Raw genomic sequence first — 19,461 nt, 5'->3', positions numbered from 1 at the left:
TCATTTTAAAGACATGGTACAAGAGTAGCCGGTATTATTGCAGCGAAGAAGAATCGGCAGGGTATAATTGGAATTGCTTTTGGAGCTGAAATTGCTGGCAAGTTTTCTTATTTCTTGAAATATGATTTAAAAAATCAAGGCTATAACATTTTTGATCGTATCGAAAACGAAAATGTATGGTGAAATGAAAGTTGCGATTGGTATTTGAAAACATTTCTTTATCTTAAGATATATATCTATTGTTCAATTTACAATATTGTCAAAACTTTGCGATGTTGCCTATCGTATTAAAAACATAAATAGAAAAAAAAAACTTGAAAATCAAATTACGAAAGCAACTGACGACCAATGATTTGAAATAAACACTTTACAATATTATGAGTTAAACTACAATGTATGTGTTTATCTTGAATTATTTTTGACAGATGTTAAAATAGCCTCGTCAGAAGTATACGAAACATTTGATGCGAATTTACTCAGAGATCGTAGTGATGTTATAGATGTTTACAGTTGTAGCTTTGCTAACTTCCATACCGGAACAAAGACATATCCTTTGCTTTCCAATCAAGAAAGTTCCTTGGAATACGGAACAACTTATGTAACTATTATTAAATTAACAGCAAAATATAATTGTTACTCCTACTTATTAACTTGTGAACTTTCTTAAAGAACAATTGCTCTTGTTTAGCAAAACTTATACGATAGTAATAATTTTTATACAATATGTTTCACTTTTAATGCATGGCTTTTCCATTTTGACTTGTAAATGTCCTCCTGGTATCATCCACCTCTTATGGACTTATATAATTTGGTGTCGAGCCAATCAAAGAGTCATGAATTGTCGACATTACATTTTTTGCATTACAGTTGATATCGCTTATGGATATTTAGATCATATAACTGTTTTGATAAAGAAACTTCGACACCTTTTGTAACTTACCTTGCGGTGTGGCATTCGCATACAGCTATTAACGTCTGCGTTATTTGGTCTATGGTGGAGAGTCATTTAATTGGCAATCATATCATATCTTTTTGTTTTAATATATACGCCGTGTTAGGAGTATTGTAAAAGATAATGTTGTTTTTTGGGCACCATAATTCAATCGAAATCTAGCTCACTTTAGTAACTTTTTCGAAAAACAAAACCAGAAATCAGACAAGTGTTGTATTTTCCAATCATTTTACTTCATCGTGTTTGGCTATAGTCTTTGTTTATTGGAAGCCTGCACAGTTATAAATTCATCTTTAGTGTCGCAACAATTTTGTTTAACTGAATTATCTGAATAAAATATTGAATGCCCTACAAGATACAACGGGTTTAGAGTCAGACTTAGCAGATAGTGTTAGGACAATTTTTAAATTCTAAAATGTATTTACCTCTGAATAACGAGATGGTCGTGTGAATATCTTGATAAATACATGTTGTGGTCGCATTTTATGTGATGTTTTTCACATAATAACAAGACAGTAAAAGTCTTTAAGAATTACCTCAGAAACATTAATTACTGCTGTATAAGGAATTGTTGACTTGTTCAAGTAATCGATTTTGTAACTTTTATATGTGTGTCAGAGGCTTAAACGTGTCGGTAGAGATGTAGAAATGTACTGCAAGAAACATTGAGAACCCATTCACCTTTTGTGTTAGTGCTTACATTTGTTTATCCTTGTATGGTATTGTTTGGATTTTATAACCATAATTTATAAACTTACTTTAGAATTACTCTTAGTATGACTATATTATATGTTTGTTACAGTTTAAAATATATTGGCCTTAGTAATAAATTATGTTTTGTTTTTTATATGAACAGGGAAGGGATGGTCTTGGATCTGTCTATGTTTCTACTACTGGAAATACGGGCGGAGAAGAAACAGATGTCTTTCGTGATAGTTGTTCTTATGACAGACTGGTTGCCAATAGATATGTGATATCTGTAGCAGGTATTCAGTTAATGATTTCTACTGAACTTTCAAGTCATATGTTAACTTGTTAAAAACATAAGAAACGGGTAAAAGAATGCAGATCAAAACATAAATGTGTATATAGATATAGGCAGATTTGGTATGAGTGCCAATGAGACAATTCGTCATCCAAGTTACAATATTATTTTTAAAAAAAAACATTATAGGTCAAGGTACAGTTTTAAACACGGAGCATGTATATTATAATCTTTGGTGAGTTTTGTAATTACTTAAATTGATCCACACGAGAGTTATATGAAAATAGCCAAACAAAATCCAAGGTACTTTCATAAAATCAGCAGCAAAATATTGTTATGGCATTAATCGATCCGAAGACTGTGAAGCTTCTGATAAAACTAATTTATGAAGTGTTAGTTTGATTTTATCTCTGAAAGATAATACGAAATTATTCGAAATTGTTTGCAAAAATGGGAAAATTTAAAAATACAAAAAATCATCACAAAATTTGTAATGACGTCAAAATCGACAAGTATTATCAACAATAATTATTTTGTTAGTCATACATATAAAAAAAAAACAATGATTAATAACGTAACATTTATAAAGTTTAATATTTGATAATCAAATGTTTCAGGTATTCAGCATAATCTTCGAAAACTTCCTAATGGTGAAGCTTGTAGTGCTATGATGGTTGCAGCCTTTACTGAAAAAGCAGGTGATAGGAGTAACAGAAGAGTGGTTAGTATGAATTTACCCTTGTGCGTATGAGACCCAAAAAAATGTGTTATCCTAAAATTCAACTCTGACACTTTCCGTTTAGTTTTATAGAAGTTGACATGATTTAATTCGGGCCTTTGAAAAGCATCAAAAGGACAATTCTCTGATTTTTTTTCCTTTTTTAAGGATTTTTAACGGCTCGTTTTATTTCTGTTTTACAAAGATCGAAGAGGATATGTTTTTAATTCAATTCCATTTTTTATTGTTTTGTAAATCAACGCAACTTTATTTATTATTAAAATCATCTTTTACTAGTCTTACTGCGAAATATTACTTTGATAAACATAATAAAACAAACATCATTTTGTTTGTTTTTTTTCAAGATAACAACGGATACTGGAAACACAACCACCTCAAGTTTTAACCAGAACGAAGCAGCAGTACCAATGGTATCAGGTGCTGTAGCTCTTGCTTTAAGTGCCAAGTAAGTAGCAAATATGACAAAAATGTGTCAATGTTAAAGCATTTATAATGTACCCAAGTTATTTACAAAATTGCAGACCAACAAACAAATTTATATTTTGAATAACAAGATAAATTTCTATCCTTTTTTAATATTTAAGCATATATTTCATATTCGGTTTGTCAAAGCTTACGTGTTGTAACATTGAACTAAACTGTTTGTTATAATTAATTTAGTTTCGAGAAAAAATATTTATGTATTGCAACATTTTTTAATCTTGACACACAAGTTTCACTTAACTAAACTTAATATTAAAATTAACACCTACAAAAATAAATAAAAAAGTTTAGTATACGAAAATACTTGATATACATTCATTGTTTCTAATTACATTATCCTATATTGCATTTCATTCTAATGCTAACATTTTTTTTTCTCAGTCCTTCTCTTACTTATCGCGACATTATGCATCTACTGGTACAGACGTCAAGGAGTAATCTCCCAGATAACATATACAGATCGAAATTCATAACAAATGCTGCAGGAATCGGAGGTAATCATTAAGAAAATAAGATATTGTTTATGTAAAAAAAAAAGGGATGAACATTAGATTATTTTTTATTTTTTAAAACTTTTAATAACATGATTAATTCAGTCTGAACATGTGTTGGTATTCGAACATTCATTTTGCGTATGGTTATTAAAAAAAAAAAAGATGTGCCAATGAGACAACTGTCCACAAGAGACCAAAATGACACAGATATTAACCACTATAGGTCACCGTACGGCCTTCATTGCCTTTTTTATCATTTCTAGTGTCAAATTTCGAAAATCTCTTGTTCATAAATACATGACTCTATTAAATAAGCTCTCACGCCTTGCTTCTAAATTCCAATGTTGACGAAAATGTTTTAATATTGTTTGAATTTTTAATTACTTTCAAAAAGTATGTTTAATTTACAATTGACAAATAGTATGTGTTCGATTATCAACAGAACGTGTAAATATAAAAGAATAAAAGCTTCTCGTTTTCATATTAAAAAAAAAAGTCAATTAAGGAATTAAGATATTAGATTTCAACATATAAATCCATATAAAGCACATTTTTGTTTTAAAACCAGTCAGTTCTACAACAGTGCGGGCATATTTCAATATTTTAAATATAAAACCCATGGGTTGACATAGAATATAAAATATGATCCCATAGACTTCTTCGGTCTAGCAGTAAAATCTATACAAAATTGTGAATACTGTGTGTAAGGTATGAATATGACATCACGCACCTAAGGATAATGTGTACGTAGCCTAACAGAAAACAGTACAAAATTTAAGCCGCTTTCCATTAAAAAGTGAAAAACCAACTTCCGATTATGTCTGAAACGTTCTCTTTAAACGTTGGGCAAAAAGTAATCAATCGATATGTTTTACGTTGTAAACACTAATATATCATGTTATAATTGGAGAATAATTTCTGCTTTAGTGTCATCAGATTTTGGATTTGGACTACTTGATATTGGCACTCTAGTCGAAAGGAGTAAAACCTGGATTAATGTCCCACAAAGACAAAATTGTACAGCAACAAAAACGTTTAACAGTCCGTAAGTCATTTAATGTTTGATAATTAGAAACTTTATAAATATTAGTTCATGGGTAATGTACCTATGCCTTACATGGAGAATTGTTTCAGAAGAAATATATTAAAGTAAATAATTAAAGGCAAATTCAAAAATTAAATAAAATATGAGATTGATTGTTTACCAAATAAATGTATATGAAAATTAATTATGAATGTATTTCTCCATTATTTGATACTACATTTTATTATAATTTTTAAGAGAAAAAGAATATTTCCGAAATTTGATCGGTTTTCTGTTTGTTCTGTTTTTTTCTATAAACAAATGACCAATGAGACAACTGTCCATCCAAGTCACATTGTATTAAAAGTTAAAAAAATGTAGGTAAAAGTAAACAATGTTTAACATATTCTAAATTTTAAAAAAATGTGTAACGTCATGTATTGTAAACACAAAAATTGATAATGTCCAAAATAATACATGACCAAATATATCAACTAGGTTTATTTTATAGACTAAGTCGTGACTCCAATTACTTTGTGGTTGAAATGACCGGATGCTCTGCTACCTATATAGAACATGTTGAAATATCATTAAAAATAAATCATCAACATGCTGGACAGATAAAATGGGATCTCGTTTCTCCGTATGGCACAAAATCTACAGTTCTACCTGGCAGAGGTCTCGATCCTGCTTCATATATGAACATAACTGTCTTAACTGTTCAAATGTGGGGAGAAAATCCTAACGGATACTGGAAAATTGAACCAACAGCTGTGTTTGGTAAAACCCTTGGTAGGTTTATTCTATTGTCAAAGCTTATATGTCATTGGGTGTCACAGTGTTTTCAATTTCAATTTTTTAATCATGAACAACGGCAACGTTGAAACTTTATTCAATTTTATACTTTACATCTTATACCTGTATCATAAAATTATTCCCTCTTCCATCCTATTTTGAATAATGATTATATTTGTATTACTAAATGTTGAACAAAAAAAAAAAAAATATAAAAACAGAAAGAATATTGTTCCAGTTGCAATATAGTTTTAAAATAAGAATTTCATACATCTCAATTATAAGAGTATAAAACAAATACAATAAATCGGTTTACAATTTGCGTGCTTATCTTTGTTCCAAACGTAGCCGAAGTACCAAAACTTATATCTATTGTGTTTTACTATAGAAAAATTATTCAGTGAAAAAAAAGAAAAATCACAAAAATACTGAACTCAGAGGAAAATCAATTTGGAAAGTCCATAATCACATGGCAAAATCAAATAACAAAACGCATCAAAACTATCGAATTACTATAGAAAACTATAGAATTACCAAATATATCAATTTTAATAAACTTTGTTACTTGAAAACAAGCTTTGTGATCTATATCTTTAACATTTTTTTTTAAATCGTGATATGGGCTGTATTTTATCTTGAAGTACGACACTTATTGGATAGCATTGTTTTACCCAAAAAATTATTTACTTTCTACCTAAACCTATATTATTGAAAGCTAAATATTAACGTGATTCAAATTCAACGCTGAGACTTGTAATTTCTGTTTCTCTGTGTAACCAATGATTTTTATCTTATATTGAATTTTGATTATAAGCATATTTTTTTATTTATTATTTTAGATAACGGCAATGTAGAATCAGTAAACATATCGATTCATGGATATGAGTGTCCCCGTCCTGACGAATGTCTGCCAGCTGCTGAACAAGGTAAATAATCTTTCTTATGAGTGTTAAATAAAGAATATTTATATGTGTGTACTTAACTATAGATAACGTAATTTGATGGAAAATAGTACTAATTAAAGAGTAGAATTATTATATAATGTAAGGAGAAAAACATTTATCCGATAGGGAACAAATTTCCTGTCTTTTTGACGAGGCTCACAGCAAACCCTATAAATCAATCGAACATCTTTACATTTGTTTATGCGCATTCTTAAATGATTTAGGATACTGTATGGCCCATGGAAGGAAACGCTTACTTTTGCAACTCACCCGGACTTGCTTCTTTTTTACTTATTACAATTCCATCAATTTTGTGTGTGTTGTAACTCCTCATGATTTATCAGATTTGAAACTGATGTTTATCTTCTCAATGCACGTATGAGATTTGAGTAAACTGCGGATGACTCTAATTCTGCTATAAACAGCAAACGAAAATATGTACAGCAGACAATCATCATCGGCAACCACTGGATACCTAGCTCCGGGCTTTGGAATGACAAATTAATTAAACTAAAAACCATTAATATCGACATGTAAAAATATATTTAGTTAATACATATAGATGGTGTTCGGACATAAAGACCATTTTGAATATCATATGTTGTACAAATGATATATTCAGTGTCATCATCACTTATCACTTATCACTTTCCTTTTCGAATTTTCCATGGAGTTCAGTATTCTTGTGATTTTACCATTTATCTGACCACTTAGAAAAACCGAAATTGATATATGGTATTGACGATTAGATTGCTGTCATTAAATGGAGGGCGTATTCATTTATTTGTGTTTCAAATGCCTACGGTGTAATATGTTTGGTAACAGAAAACTAAACTATATTACAAAGCTAAAACAATACAGAATGATCCTAATAAAATCATGAGAAAAATACAATCTTACTATTTTCGATCCTTTCAGGATCCTCATACACTCTTTTTTCTTCACAAAATGATGAAATAAAATCATATGGTACTGATATAAGTGTACAAGAAACGTTTTTCTGAAAGAACAATATTCTTCATGTTAAAATAAGAGCAGAGGATTTAGAGAGATAAGTAGTTTAAGAAATAGATTTGGATTAAATTTTAAACTACCCTAAAGTTCACCGAAACCACGCCAGATGTGTTATATGATTTATGTTAACAAAGACAAAAGTGTAAAACTTGAATTATCCTTTCTTGTCACTATTTTCTTTAATGTTATTGCAAGTGTTGTAGTTATGTTTTATAGGAGTGGGAGTTTGGGGCGGATGGCTTCCATGGTCACAGTGTACAGGTGTATGTGGACAAGGTACTAAAAGTCGATTTAGACTGTGTAACGACCACAGCAATTCAAAATATTGTCCAGGAGACAGTTGGGAGAAAGTACCATGTCTTCTTCCTCAATGTCAGCCAGAAATACAATCAGGTAGGAAAGACAAGCTAGTAAAATAAACACAAATGCATGTTCATAAAGGTAACATATGGATCAGAGTATATGAAGAATTGTGCTTAACACTTTACAGGACAATGAAATCATATGAAATTCGTGTTGTGATTAAAATGTTATTTGCACTTGACGGTTTTTGCTTTCGTTCTTAGTATTAGGTTTGCCTTTTTGTCATAGATCATCATTTAAACAACTTTGAAAGCAAACACTACGTTATAAATCTTCTTTTCATTTGCATCTCAAATATACTAGTAGCAAAACATGAAATTCTTTTAGTCTTATATATGTTGCATATAATGATATATTCATTGCTTCATTCTCATTTTATTAAACGATCTACAGATTTATCTATGTTGACATTTTTTAACATATTTTAGATAGCACACGGCGTTTTACATGTTCAAATAATTAGATTCATTTCACAGTATTCATTGAAAATGTTTCAGTAATGAAATGTTTTAATTCTTAATCACATCAAGGAACGCATTTTTAATCTTGCAATGAAATTTATTTTTTTATCTTTAATGTAAAAAAACTTAGAAGATCTGATGTTTTTGTTAATTTCTGTTCATTATCAGATAAAATTAGAAGAAGTCGTTTAACCAGAAAAAATACAATAATAGCAGTGTATAATACAATGTAAAATAACCTCTTCAGGACCACATTATGTTGGATGTCCATCCCCATCGTGGTTAACATCAAGATGTATTGAGCAGTGTTCGGGAGACAACGAGTGTAGTGGAGATGCGAAATGCTGTTTTAACGGATGTGGTCATACATGCGAAATATCTAGAACATGTAAGTACCAGAAACATTGATTATCAATGTAACATATAAAACACGACGGGTGCCACGTGCTGAACAGGATATGTATACCCTTCAAGAGTACCTCAAATTGTCAGAGTTTTTGATGGGCTTCATGTTGTTCAGTCTATAGTTGACTATGTTTTGTGTAATATACTTTTGTTTATATGTTGTCTTTTATTTGCTATAGCGTTGTCAGTTTATTTTTGATTTATGATTTTGAATGTCCTTTTTTTTTTTATAATAGTTGCTTAAAGGATGCAAACGTTGTTCAGTAAAAACTAGAATAGAAGCAACTGAAAGTTAACCTACAAAATAAATAATTCATATCATTTCAATCGACCAATAGAAACATAGAAACTGAACGCAAAACACGAGCACCATTGAACTTATAATTGCCGTTCAATACCAATTAATCATTTGCTACAATCGTATCCCCAATCACTCTAAACCAAACAAACAAAACGTTTCGGATAATAAAATGCATAAGAGCATACGTCTTGAAGGGTAGAATAGCGGCCTTTTAAATGCACACTTCCATAAAATAATTCATTATATTCTAACTGTATTTCCATGATAATCTCTGTATAGAAACTATTACAAAGTAAAACAGCTCACATTTATTTATATTTTCAAATCTCGAATAATATTTCACAGGGTATAGGACACCAGTCAATGTCCCGTTAGTGACAGGTTAGTAATTTATAAAAATTGATAGAAAAGCTCTGTATGTGCAATTAATGAAAAGAAAATATACAAAAATAGCAAGAAAAACAAAAGAAAACTCAAAACAGAAAGTCTCTTATCAAATGGAAAAACGAAAAACTGGAACACATCAATTGAATATAAAACAACTGACATATTCCTGACAGACATTGCCTTATGCTGAAAATGATGATTTAAATATGGTTTTCAAGCTAGATGAACATTTCACTTGTGAAACAATCGCATAAAATTGTATTATATTGACAACAATGTCGGAATTTATCTATACATCAAAACTTTCCCTGTATATCCGATACGAAAGTATATCTTTGTGAGTACATGTATTATTTAAAAGCAAGCACATTAGTGTTCTTCATAGATAGTATACTGTATGCTTAAAACACAATCAACGATGCACAATTATTTGTATTTCAGTTTATGTACTATACATAATATATACGTATTAATTGGTGTGCCTCCATATACGATTCACCATACGTAATAAGTACATTCATGTTGCTGAATGTATTGTTACCGTTTTGGTCTCATTGCATTAGTTCGATCTCAAGAATACATTTTTTGTTCAATCTATGTTGTATTCACACAGGCAATAGACCTGGTGAATGTCCATTGCATTTAACAAGAAGATGCGTTGAACAGTGCTCAAACGACGATGATTGTCTTGGACAAGGCAAATGCTGTTACAACGGCTGCGGGCATACATGTGAAGCAGACAATGCTTGTAAGTAATGAATAAATCAACTTTGTACTTTATTTGGCTTTTTTAACTTTTTTGGATTCGAGCGTCACTGATGAGTCTTCGTAGACGAAACGCGCGTCTGGTGTATATATAAAATTTAGTCCTGGTATCTATGATGAGTGTATTGAAACATATTTTGGATGCCGGATTTTCACGCTGCATTGAAGACCTTTTGGTGACCATCGACTGTTATCTGCTCTTGGTCTAATTGTTGTTTCTTTGACACATTCCTCATTTCCATTCTTTATTTTATCTATTGCATTGTGTGCATTCGAAGCTCCAATCTTATTAACCTTTATCAATTAAGACACTCTTAAAAGTATGACTATGTGCGAAGATATATGACCAAAGGTGCATGCTGGTGTTGAAACCGTTATAAATAAAGAAGACGTAACACAATTTTAGCAATTATTTTTCTGAGAATCAATCAATTAATATAAGTTGTAATACATGTTTCATGTTTTTTCGGCGTTCAAAACGTGAATAATCGGCATTTGTTTGTCAGAATCAATGATCATTTATAATTCTTGATTGACAACATATTTGATACGTTCGGAGGACGTGTTTTTCAGCAGATTTTCGGTATTCCAATGGAAACTAATTGTGCCCCTCTGCTTGCCGACTTAATTCTTTATTATTATTAGGATGACTTCATGCAGGAACTTCGTAGGAAAAAAGATTAGAAGTAAGCGATATCCTTTAATTCTACTTTCCGCTATATAGATGATGTTCTTTCACTAAATAATTCGAAATTTGGTGACTATGTGGAACGCATCTATCTCATCGAACTAGAGATAAAGAATACTACAGATACAGTTAAGTCGGCCTCATATCTTGACTTGCATCTAGAAATTGACAATGAGGGTCGGTTGAAAACAAAACTTTACGACAAAAGAGATGATTTCAGCTTTCCAATTGTCAACTTTCCATTTCTAAGTAGCTACTTTCCAGCAGCACCTTCATACGGGGTTTATATCTCCCAATTGATACGATATTCCCGTACTTGCATTTCCTATCATGATTTTCTTGATAGATGGTTGCTGCTCACAAGGAAGCTATTAAACCAAGAGTTCAAAATGGTGAAGTTGAAATCATCCCTTCGTACATTTTACGGACGCGAGTTGGTTAACCGTTATGGAATAACCGTTTCACAAAATGATATCGGATATGCTCATTACGTCGTAACTACACTCCCCTTCCCTCTCATGAATGTGACCTACCGAATTAGACTATTTACCGGATTTGTTATCACATAAGCAACACGACGGATGCCACATGTGGAGCAGGATCTGCTTACCCTTCCGGAGCACCTGAGATCACCCCTAGTTTTTGATGGGATTCGAATTCGTGTTGTTTATTCTTTAGTTTTCTATGTTGTGTAATGTGTACTATTGTTTGTCTGTTTGTCTTTTTCATTTTTTAGACATGGCGTTGTCAGTTTATTTTCGATTTATGAGTGTGATTGTTCCTTTGGTATCTTTCGTGCCTCTGTTATAAGGAAGCAATTGTCAAATAAAATTACCATAAAAAAATATAAATTTCGAACTATCCAAATTTATTTTCCATAGAAAATGGGTTTTTTGTTTGTTTGTTATAGTAACGTTTTAGATGTGCACCAGAAGCAGAAAGAAACAAGAGTAAAATTTCAATAAGGCGTTAGCTAAGGATACGTTGTTTTATTCTATTTAGTTTGTTTATTTCTTGCTTCGAAGGTCCTTTTAATAGGTATCAATCAAGAGGACAAGCACTTCAAAATAAATGTAGTATTACAGTAATAAGGATGAACATTTTATTATAAATCATAACCTTAAGTCAATTAACAGTATTTCAGTTAGTTAATATATTTCCAAAGACTTTTATAGTAAATTGAATTCGGGTTATGTTTAATTTTTTGGTTGACACATATTTATAGCTTAAATTTGGAGCAAATTATTTAACCTAGAAAAAAAAACATTAGTGCTACCTGTATATAATAGTACCTTTCGTATCGTTTTGCAGTGATTTACTCTGTTGGATGTCCTGTGCCATCATTGTTAACAACAAGATGTGTTGAACAGTGTTCAAGTAACAGTGATTGTTGGGGACAAAATAAATGTTGTTTTAACGGATGTGGTCATACATGCGAGATACCTACCGCACGTAAGCATCAGAATTATTTTGATAAAACTGTCAACGTTAAGAGAAAAGACGGATTAATGTCAGTTTCTTTGAGGGAGTTGCACCTGTACTTAATTCAAAAATATGTACATTATAAAAGTAACTTGACATAAACCAACAAAGTGTATTATTTATAAAACACAAATACTTTTAATGAAGGTTCCTTGAAGCTATACTTACCCAAAAGTAGTTATAACAAATGATTACATTCCCGTGAAAACAACATGTGTCTCTGGAATAACATTCAAACGGGTTATTTGTAACCAAAACAATATTCAAACCTAAGTCTTGAAATGTAGCCTTTTTCAAATGTCAAAGAAACCTTAGTTGGGCCACAAAGTGGTTTGTATGACATTCGTCTCGCATATTTTTAATATTATTTTCTGTATCATATTTGAATTTAAAAAGGTTTTGTCGAAAATAGCTAACGTAACTTTAATAATTAGTTTATATTATAAGATTGTAACTCAATTTTGAAAAGATTAACATTGCCGATTGTGGGTGCTAGTTTATATATATATATATATATACTTATAATCTATTTTTCTCGTTTAAAAATGAAAAATGCATCAGACACAAATTCAACAACTTAGTAACGTCATGTCAAAGTGTAGTTCCCAAGAGTTAATTGATTTTCTGTACATTTTAGTAGATCCCGTTATACCAACAACCACAGCCCCGACAGAGCCAGGTATGCGTTTTAAAAATATTTTATCATGGGATTTCAAGCTATGTCACTAGTTTTGTGATATTTCAACATAGTTCATTACTTTAATCAGGGTGTATGCATGAAGACCGTACATTGACCTAGAATGGTTAACTTTTGTAAATTATGACTTTTCAAAATTGAAATAATATTCAAGTACTATAAATTGTTGACTTATTTGAACAGCTATAGACAAGTTTAAACGGTAATCATAGATGTTTCTTCAAAGACTATTTCAGAAATGCATGTCAGAAATCATTTTGGAGATAAAGTAATATTTCAATAAAGTTGGAAAATAAAACGACAATCCATTCAGATGTTTTATTAACAAACACGCTACCAACTTATTTTTATTTGCGAACCTTCTTCGGGAATTTCGCAAGTATAACAATAATGTGAATGTAAATCGTCCAGAATAAGTAAAACACGGATTTTCAGTATTTAGTTCTTTAGTATTTTACATATATAATTTATTTTGGATTCGTTATTGTTGATCATGCAACACCTACCACAATAATGTGGACAGGTTGGAGAGAGTCAGATATACATTATATTTAGTATTATTAAAATAAGCTTTCTAAATATACATTAAGTCCAGTAGTGTCATCACAGGAAATGCAAGTAAAAATCACGAATTTTGTATTAAAAAAATTATGATGTTAAACTTTGACACCCTCCAATACCAAAATACGTGCACAGTTTTATGATAAACGTCATCAATGAAATTAGCCGCACCAGGGTTTTTCTAAAAGTAGCTAAGGCAATATTTTCCAATTTCTATTCAAGTACACATTAATCTGTGGTTCTTGAAAATTAAGAAATGCACGATATCATTAATGTTAGAAATAAAGGTCTGACCACTTTGCTTATCTTCGGTATTTCAATAATCAATAAAACAGTCTCAAACCTTCAAGATAATAAAACGTCAAGCAATTCAATTGCAGTGATATCTTGCTGAAGAACATCATTCAACGATAAAACATTGTCTAATTCTAAAGTGTTTCAGTTATTATATTTTGCTATATGTTTTTGTAGATCGTGCATTACCAACACAACCGGAATGGACAGAGCAAGGTATACATTCTATAAATGTATTGTCGTATGGTTAAAAGTTACGTTCTAAATATGTATCAAGTCCAGCGACGCATTAATATGTAGTCAAATTGCTAGATCAAATATTCCAAAACATTTATTAAAACATCTTTTTAAAACCTACCAATTCAGAATGATATACATATAATATGATTTTACAATCTCAAAAGGTTAACTTCTTTTTTTATATTTTTGAAGATCAAGAAACATTGACACAAGAAGATTCGACAGAGCCAGGTATAAATGTATAGATGTTTTGTCATATTGTTATATTTGTCTAATTGCCTAGTTCTTAATCAAACGGTGAAATTAAATGCTCAAAATATATAAAAACTGCAACTTAAATTTAATAAATACATACTATAAAAGTGACAAAGTAATGACGATTTAGCTGATGTACAGTGTTCTGATAATCAATGATACATTTTCAGACAATAGTCTAATTATCAATAACTAAGTCTATTATCACATAGATTTCACACAATTTTAACACAAGCTGTTCCCTTTTGCAATTGTTAACTTGTTCTTTATTTGGAAGAATGTTATCTGTGATCCTGCAAAGCATGATAGTATTCAATTGAAAGAAAATCATTCGTATTTCGAAAAATAAATTTATAAATTTGACCATATCAATAACACATTCTGTCAACACAGAAATGCTGACTACTAGGCTGATGTTACCCTCGGGGAGGAAAGTTGACGAGCAGATGAATCGACTTAGAAATTGAAAATAAACTCATTTCAAATGCCAGATTTAAACAATTAAAATGCCAGACGTGCGATTCGTCTTCAAAACACTCGGAAGTGACGCTCGAATAATAATCGTCAAACAAAAATAACTTAACTATAATAAATAACTTAACGGTTAGAAACATTTTATTCTGTTGGTGTTTCAGTCAGTTAATCTATTTTCTATGCATATTTGTAGATAATGCAATACTTACTACAACATCTTCAGAATATGACAGTTCTTGTCCATTCGTTTTTGATGCGTTTTGTTTTTTGATTTTGCCATGTGATTATGGACTTTCCAAATTGATTTTCCTCTGAGTTCAGTATTTTTGTGATTTTACTTTTTTTATAATGGTTTGCCTTATGGTTTTATTTTTCTAATTATATTGAACCTTTTGTTCTATGTAATTTGTTTATTTATTGACTGACAATTTAAGAATAGCATATGATAAGCGATTTAAGTGACACGGATTGGCTACTTGGTTGATGGGCAGTAATCTAATAATAAATAATATTTTATAAAACACTTGAAAAAATAAAACGATGACTTATTCTAGTATTATATTGATAAAGATGAACATTGACGTATAGACAAAAACTTTCTACAGTATTTCAGATAGTACAATTCGTTTTTGTACTTTTTTGTAGATCGTGCAACACCAACTGATTTAGATTTGACAGATCTAGGTAAGGATTTTTAATTCATAAATGTGTTGTCGGATGGGTGAAAGTTACGTTATAAGTATGTATTCATATGTAGTCTAAAATTATAAGGTGATATAACTTAAAGCTGTTGGAACGTTTGATTCGATAATGGTTAATTGTTTCGACTGCATAATCATTTCAAAGAGTGATAAGATGAAATTGATAGAAAATCCTTGGTGTTTCGAAAAAAAAAACGTTTGTAAACACTTAATTTGTATATAACTCAACTACATGACTGGTGATGCCTTTGGTGGGGGACTTTGACATGTCTTGACATCAGTCGACCCAGGGATTGACAAAAAACTCATTAAATATACCAGACTGAAAAAGTTTTATGCAATTCGCTAGTTTCGTATAAATAAAAACCTCAACAGTGAGGCTCTAAACAAAAGAGTCAAACAAGCAAATCATTGAACTATAAAACATGATTTTACGGCTATAAGTATGTGGTTCTGTAGTGTTTCGTGTAGTTGATTTGTTTTCTATTCATAATTTTAAATCATACAACACAAACACCAACAGCCTCGACAGAACAAGGTATATATTTTATCAATGTTATGTCGTAATTTTAGATTATTTTCAAAAGTTATTGGAAGACTTTATTGTATAATTTTTGTAAATTTATTAACTGACACATAATAAGTTATTTAGGTTACAAGGTCTTGCTACATTGCTAATGTGTTGTATTCATAAAATCAATAATACTTTATCTTACAACTGAGGAAATAAAACGACAGCTAAATCAACTATAGTATTAACTTGAATAGCGCTATACTACAACTGCCTGTACAAGTCACGTCACTGACAAAGTACTGACTACTGACTGATGTGCAGAATTCTTTTCATGCCATAATAATTTTTAGAAAATTGAGAATATATTACTAAAACAATTTAACTAAAGTATTATATTGCTATTTAGAAACACTGAACTAGAAAATAAAACTATGATATTCTACAGTCTTTCGGAAAGTTGATTAATATTTTTCATACATTTTTGTAGATCAAGAACCACTGACACCCACAGCTTCTTCAGAGACAGGTATACATTTTTATAAATGTTTTGTCATAATGTTATATTTGTCTTATGATGCTCAAGTCTTTGCTTGTAACTATTTATGTTTCATCTTGAAATTTAAGAAGCACATACAATACGTGCCAAAGTACTGAATTTTAAGCTGATGTACAGTTTTAAGATAATGAAAGAAAAAGGTTTCCACAATAGTCAATTTGCCAATTCATTATTCTGTTATCACACAACTTTAAAAAAGTGTATACGTCTGTACTTGTTTTTTAATCGGTCAAAATGTATTCTAATGCAATTATTTTGTAATAATGGTTCTGATTGGATGACAGTTAGCGTACAATTCTCTATCTCCTTGTCTGTAACTAAGGAAGCCGACATTTTGAAATGCTGAATGTATTGACATGTAATTTCTTCAATAATAAGCCAAAATACTCACATGTTGCACCTAAAAATCTTCTTTTTATCAAATTTTATTACATTCTGAAGCGGCACAGAATCCAGAAAACGCCCGGTGTTAATGTTTTGACGCCAAAAGTATACCTATGACGTCACCTAGTGTAGGGACCAAATAAGATATTATCTTTTCGCAAAATTTTTAATATAGATTTTACACAGAAATAATGATTGCAATTTAATGATGAACTTGTTTTGCATTAGAATAGAGATAATTGTATTGTATTTGAAGCTTTGCGGACGTCCATCGGTAGTTTTACTGTCGCAAATACCCGTTTACCTGTCTCCGCTACGCGTCGCCAGGAAACTTAATTTGCGACAGTAAAACTACCGATGGACGTCCGCAAAGCTTCAAATACAATACAGCTATCTCTTAATTCTTACTAACAAGGCATGATCAAATGAAAATGACATACAGATGTCTTCAATAAAAAAAAAGATACTATCATGTATTATTATAATAAGCAATTAGCTCAACAACAGATAAAGTATTCTCAAAAGATTTGAAAAACATAAAGATTTCACATCAATCACAGATACATTTTGTCTTTCTACAGGCTCCTCAATGTCAATGAAAATTTTATTCTTTCCTGATAAAAATAATAGATCTCCAGTTAAATTGACACTAATTATAAGATATATAACAAATCTATAGTATGATTATGTTTTTTTCAATCATTAATGATATATAGTTATAATAATTCGCTTTTCGCAGCCAGTATGGTTCAAATTTGACAAAATAAGCTCAGAAACATTGATGATGCATTATTCACTTGCAAGTGAATACACGAACTTATCCGAATTCATGTGAACTCCTATTTAACCCCTAACCTAGAGATCGATAAAGCATGAAAAGCGTGCGTGTTTGATTATCTAAAGGAAAAGAATGTCAACGTTGAAATAAAACAATTGTAAATCATTTGATTAACTGATTCGATCCACAAAAATCAATCTTATACATGTAAAAACGATGATTAACATATATTTTTCATCTATAATATAAAATTAAACAGACCAAGAAATATATCTAATTGCCAAATGCGTGTTTCGTCTTCTAAAGACGCACCAGTGACGCTAGAATATAAATAAGTAAAAATACAAAGTACGAAAATGAATAATATCGAGGGCCCAAAATTCTAAATATTTTCCAAAAAGGGCATGATAACAAATATTTCGAGGAAAGAAAAAACTTGGTATTTCAAAAGTAGATGAAAGTTTTGTAAATAAATAATTTATAAATATAATCATATCAATAAAACATCCTGTCAACACAAACGAGCTGACTACTGGGCTTGTGATACCCTCGATGAGGAACCAGCTACCATAGTGGTTTGGACCCTGGGGTTTAAAATGAATTTATAGTAGATACCAGACTGAAACATTTGTACACCAGACGTGCGTTTCGTATTCACAAGACTCTACACTGACGCTCAAGTTATACAAACAGGTCAATCCTTGAACTATAAAACATGGCTAAATGATTTTGAGTATTTGATTCTACGGTGTTTCGTGTAATTGATCTATTTTCTATACATATTTGCATATCTTACAACACCAACAGCTTCGACAGAGCAATGTATACAATGTATTAATGTTATGTCGTAATGTTACATTTTTTCAAAAGGTTTAGCCTTTTTGTATATTTCTAGTAAATTTATTAAATGACATATTATAAGCCATTTAAGTTACAAGGTCTGGCAAATTGGCTGATGTGCAGTATTATAATAATCTATTACTTTATTAAACAATTGAGAAAATAAAACGTAAACCAACTCAACTGTAGTATTCACTTGTAAAGATGTGCATTCAACTATAGAACATACGTTTGACAATTTTTTATTCTACAGTATTTCAGATATTTAATTTCGTTTTTATACATTTTTGTAGCTTGTGCAACACCTACACAACCAGATTGGGCAGATCTAGGTACATATTTTATAAATGTGTTGTCTTTTTTTATATATAACATAAATAACTTTGTTTTTGATAATCAAGTTGTGTTATAACTTAAAATTCACTTGAGAGGTTCCATCAATTAGTTATGCAGAGATAAGAAATATGTACCAGTGGCATGGATAAGTTAGGCGAATAGTATCCTATGTTTAAGATTGAATATCATTCTGTGAATTTAAATTAAACACCTTTTTAATTATTTTTTTTTTAAAACGAGTCTTGAGCGTCCATGTCAAGCTACTAATATATAAAAATAAAAATGTTCAAACGGTATGCAGTACATTGTCCGTTTGGTGAAATCAGTGTGTAGTTATCAGGGTTTTAGGAATATAGTGAATGTTCATTTTTTCTAGGTTGTATAGACCTATGGGAAGATTGCAGTAGTTATCAAGACAGAGATGGATTGTGCAATCAACCAAATCTTCGAGATAATTGCAGAGAAACATGTGGATTGTGTTTTGCAGTTGAAAATTGAGCATATTGAAATCAATGTAATAAAAAATGTTTAAGCAAATTCTTAAATGAA

The 19,461-nt window shown here is 30.5% G+C and overlaps 1 protein-coding gene across 1 annotated transcript in view; it reads left to right on the top strand.

Annotated features, from left to right (window-relative positions):
• Nucleotides 1–19,461, top strand: part of LOC134707062 (neuroendocrine convertase 1-like) — a 33,205-nt gene extending 13,744 nt beyond the window's left edge. The window contains exons 9-30 of the mRNA XM_063566545.1: nt 12–97; nt 426–598; nt 1,809–1,938; nt 2,555–2,658; nt 3,021–3,121; nt 3,541–3,653; nt 4,581–4,698; nt 5,189–5,469; nt 6,312–6,398; nt 7,647–7,823; nt 8,502–8,642; nt 9,306–9,341; nt 9,961–10,095; nt 12,112–12,252; nt 12,920–12,961; nt 14,012–14,050; nt 14,267–14,305; nt 15,449–15,487; nt 16,004–16,042; nt 16,506–16,544; nt 18,870–18,908; nt 19,289–19,461. Coding sequence (XP_063422615.1) covers nt 12–97; nt 426–598; nt 1,809–1,938; nt 2,555–2,658; nt 3,021–3,121; nt 3,541–3,653; nt 4,581–4,698; nt 5,189–5,469; nt 6,312–6,398; nt 7,647–7,823; nt 8,502–8,642; nt 9,306–9,341; nt 9,961–10,095; nt 12,112–12,252; nt 12,920–12,961; nt 14,012–14,050; nt 14,267–14,305; nt 15,449–15,487; nt 16,004–16,042; nt 16,506–16,544; nt 18,870–18,908; nt 19,289–19,410 — 2,221 coding nt within the window. The 3' untranslated portion in view covers nt 19,411–19,461. The remainder of the gene's footprint in view (nt 1–11; nt 98–425; nt 599–1,808; nt 1,939–2,554; nt 2,659–3,020; nt 3,122–3,540; nt 3,654–4,580; nt 4,699–5,188; nt 5,470–6,311; nt 6,399–7,646; nt 7,824–8,501; nt 8,643–9,305; nt 9,342–9,960; nt 10,096–12,111; nt 12,253–12,919; nt 12,962–14,011; nt 14,051–14,266; nt 14,306–15,448; nt 15,488–16,003; nt 16,043–16,505; nt 16,545–18,869; nt 18,909–19,288) is intronic.

Source organism: Mytilus trossulus, chromosome 2, assembly GCF_036588685.1.
Source record: "Mytilus trossulus isolate FHL-02 chromosome 2, PNRI_Mtr1.1.1.hap1, whole genome shotgun sequence".
NCBI lineage: Eukaryota > Metazoa > Mollusca > Bivalvia > Mytilida > Mytilidae > Mytilus > Mytilus trossulus.
Note: the sequence above shows the minus strand (reverse complement) of the source record. Positions and strands in the feature narration are given on the sequence as shown.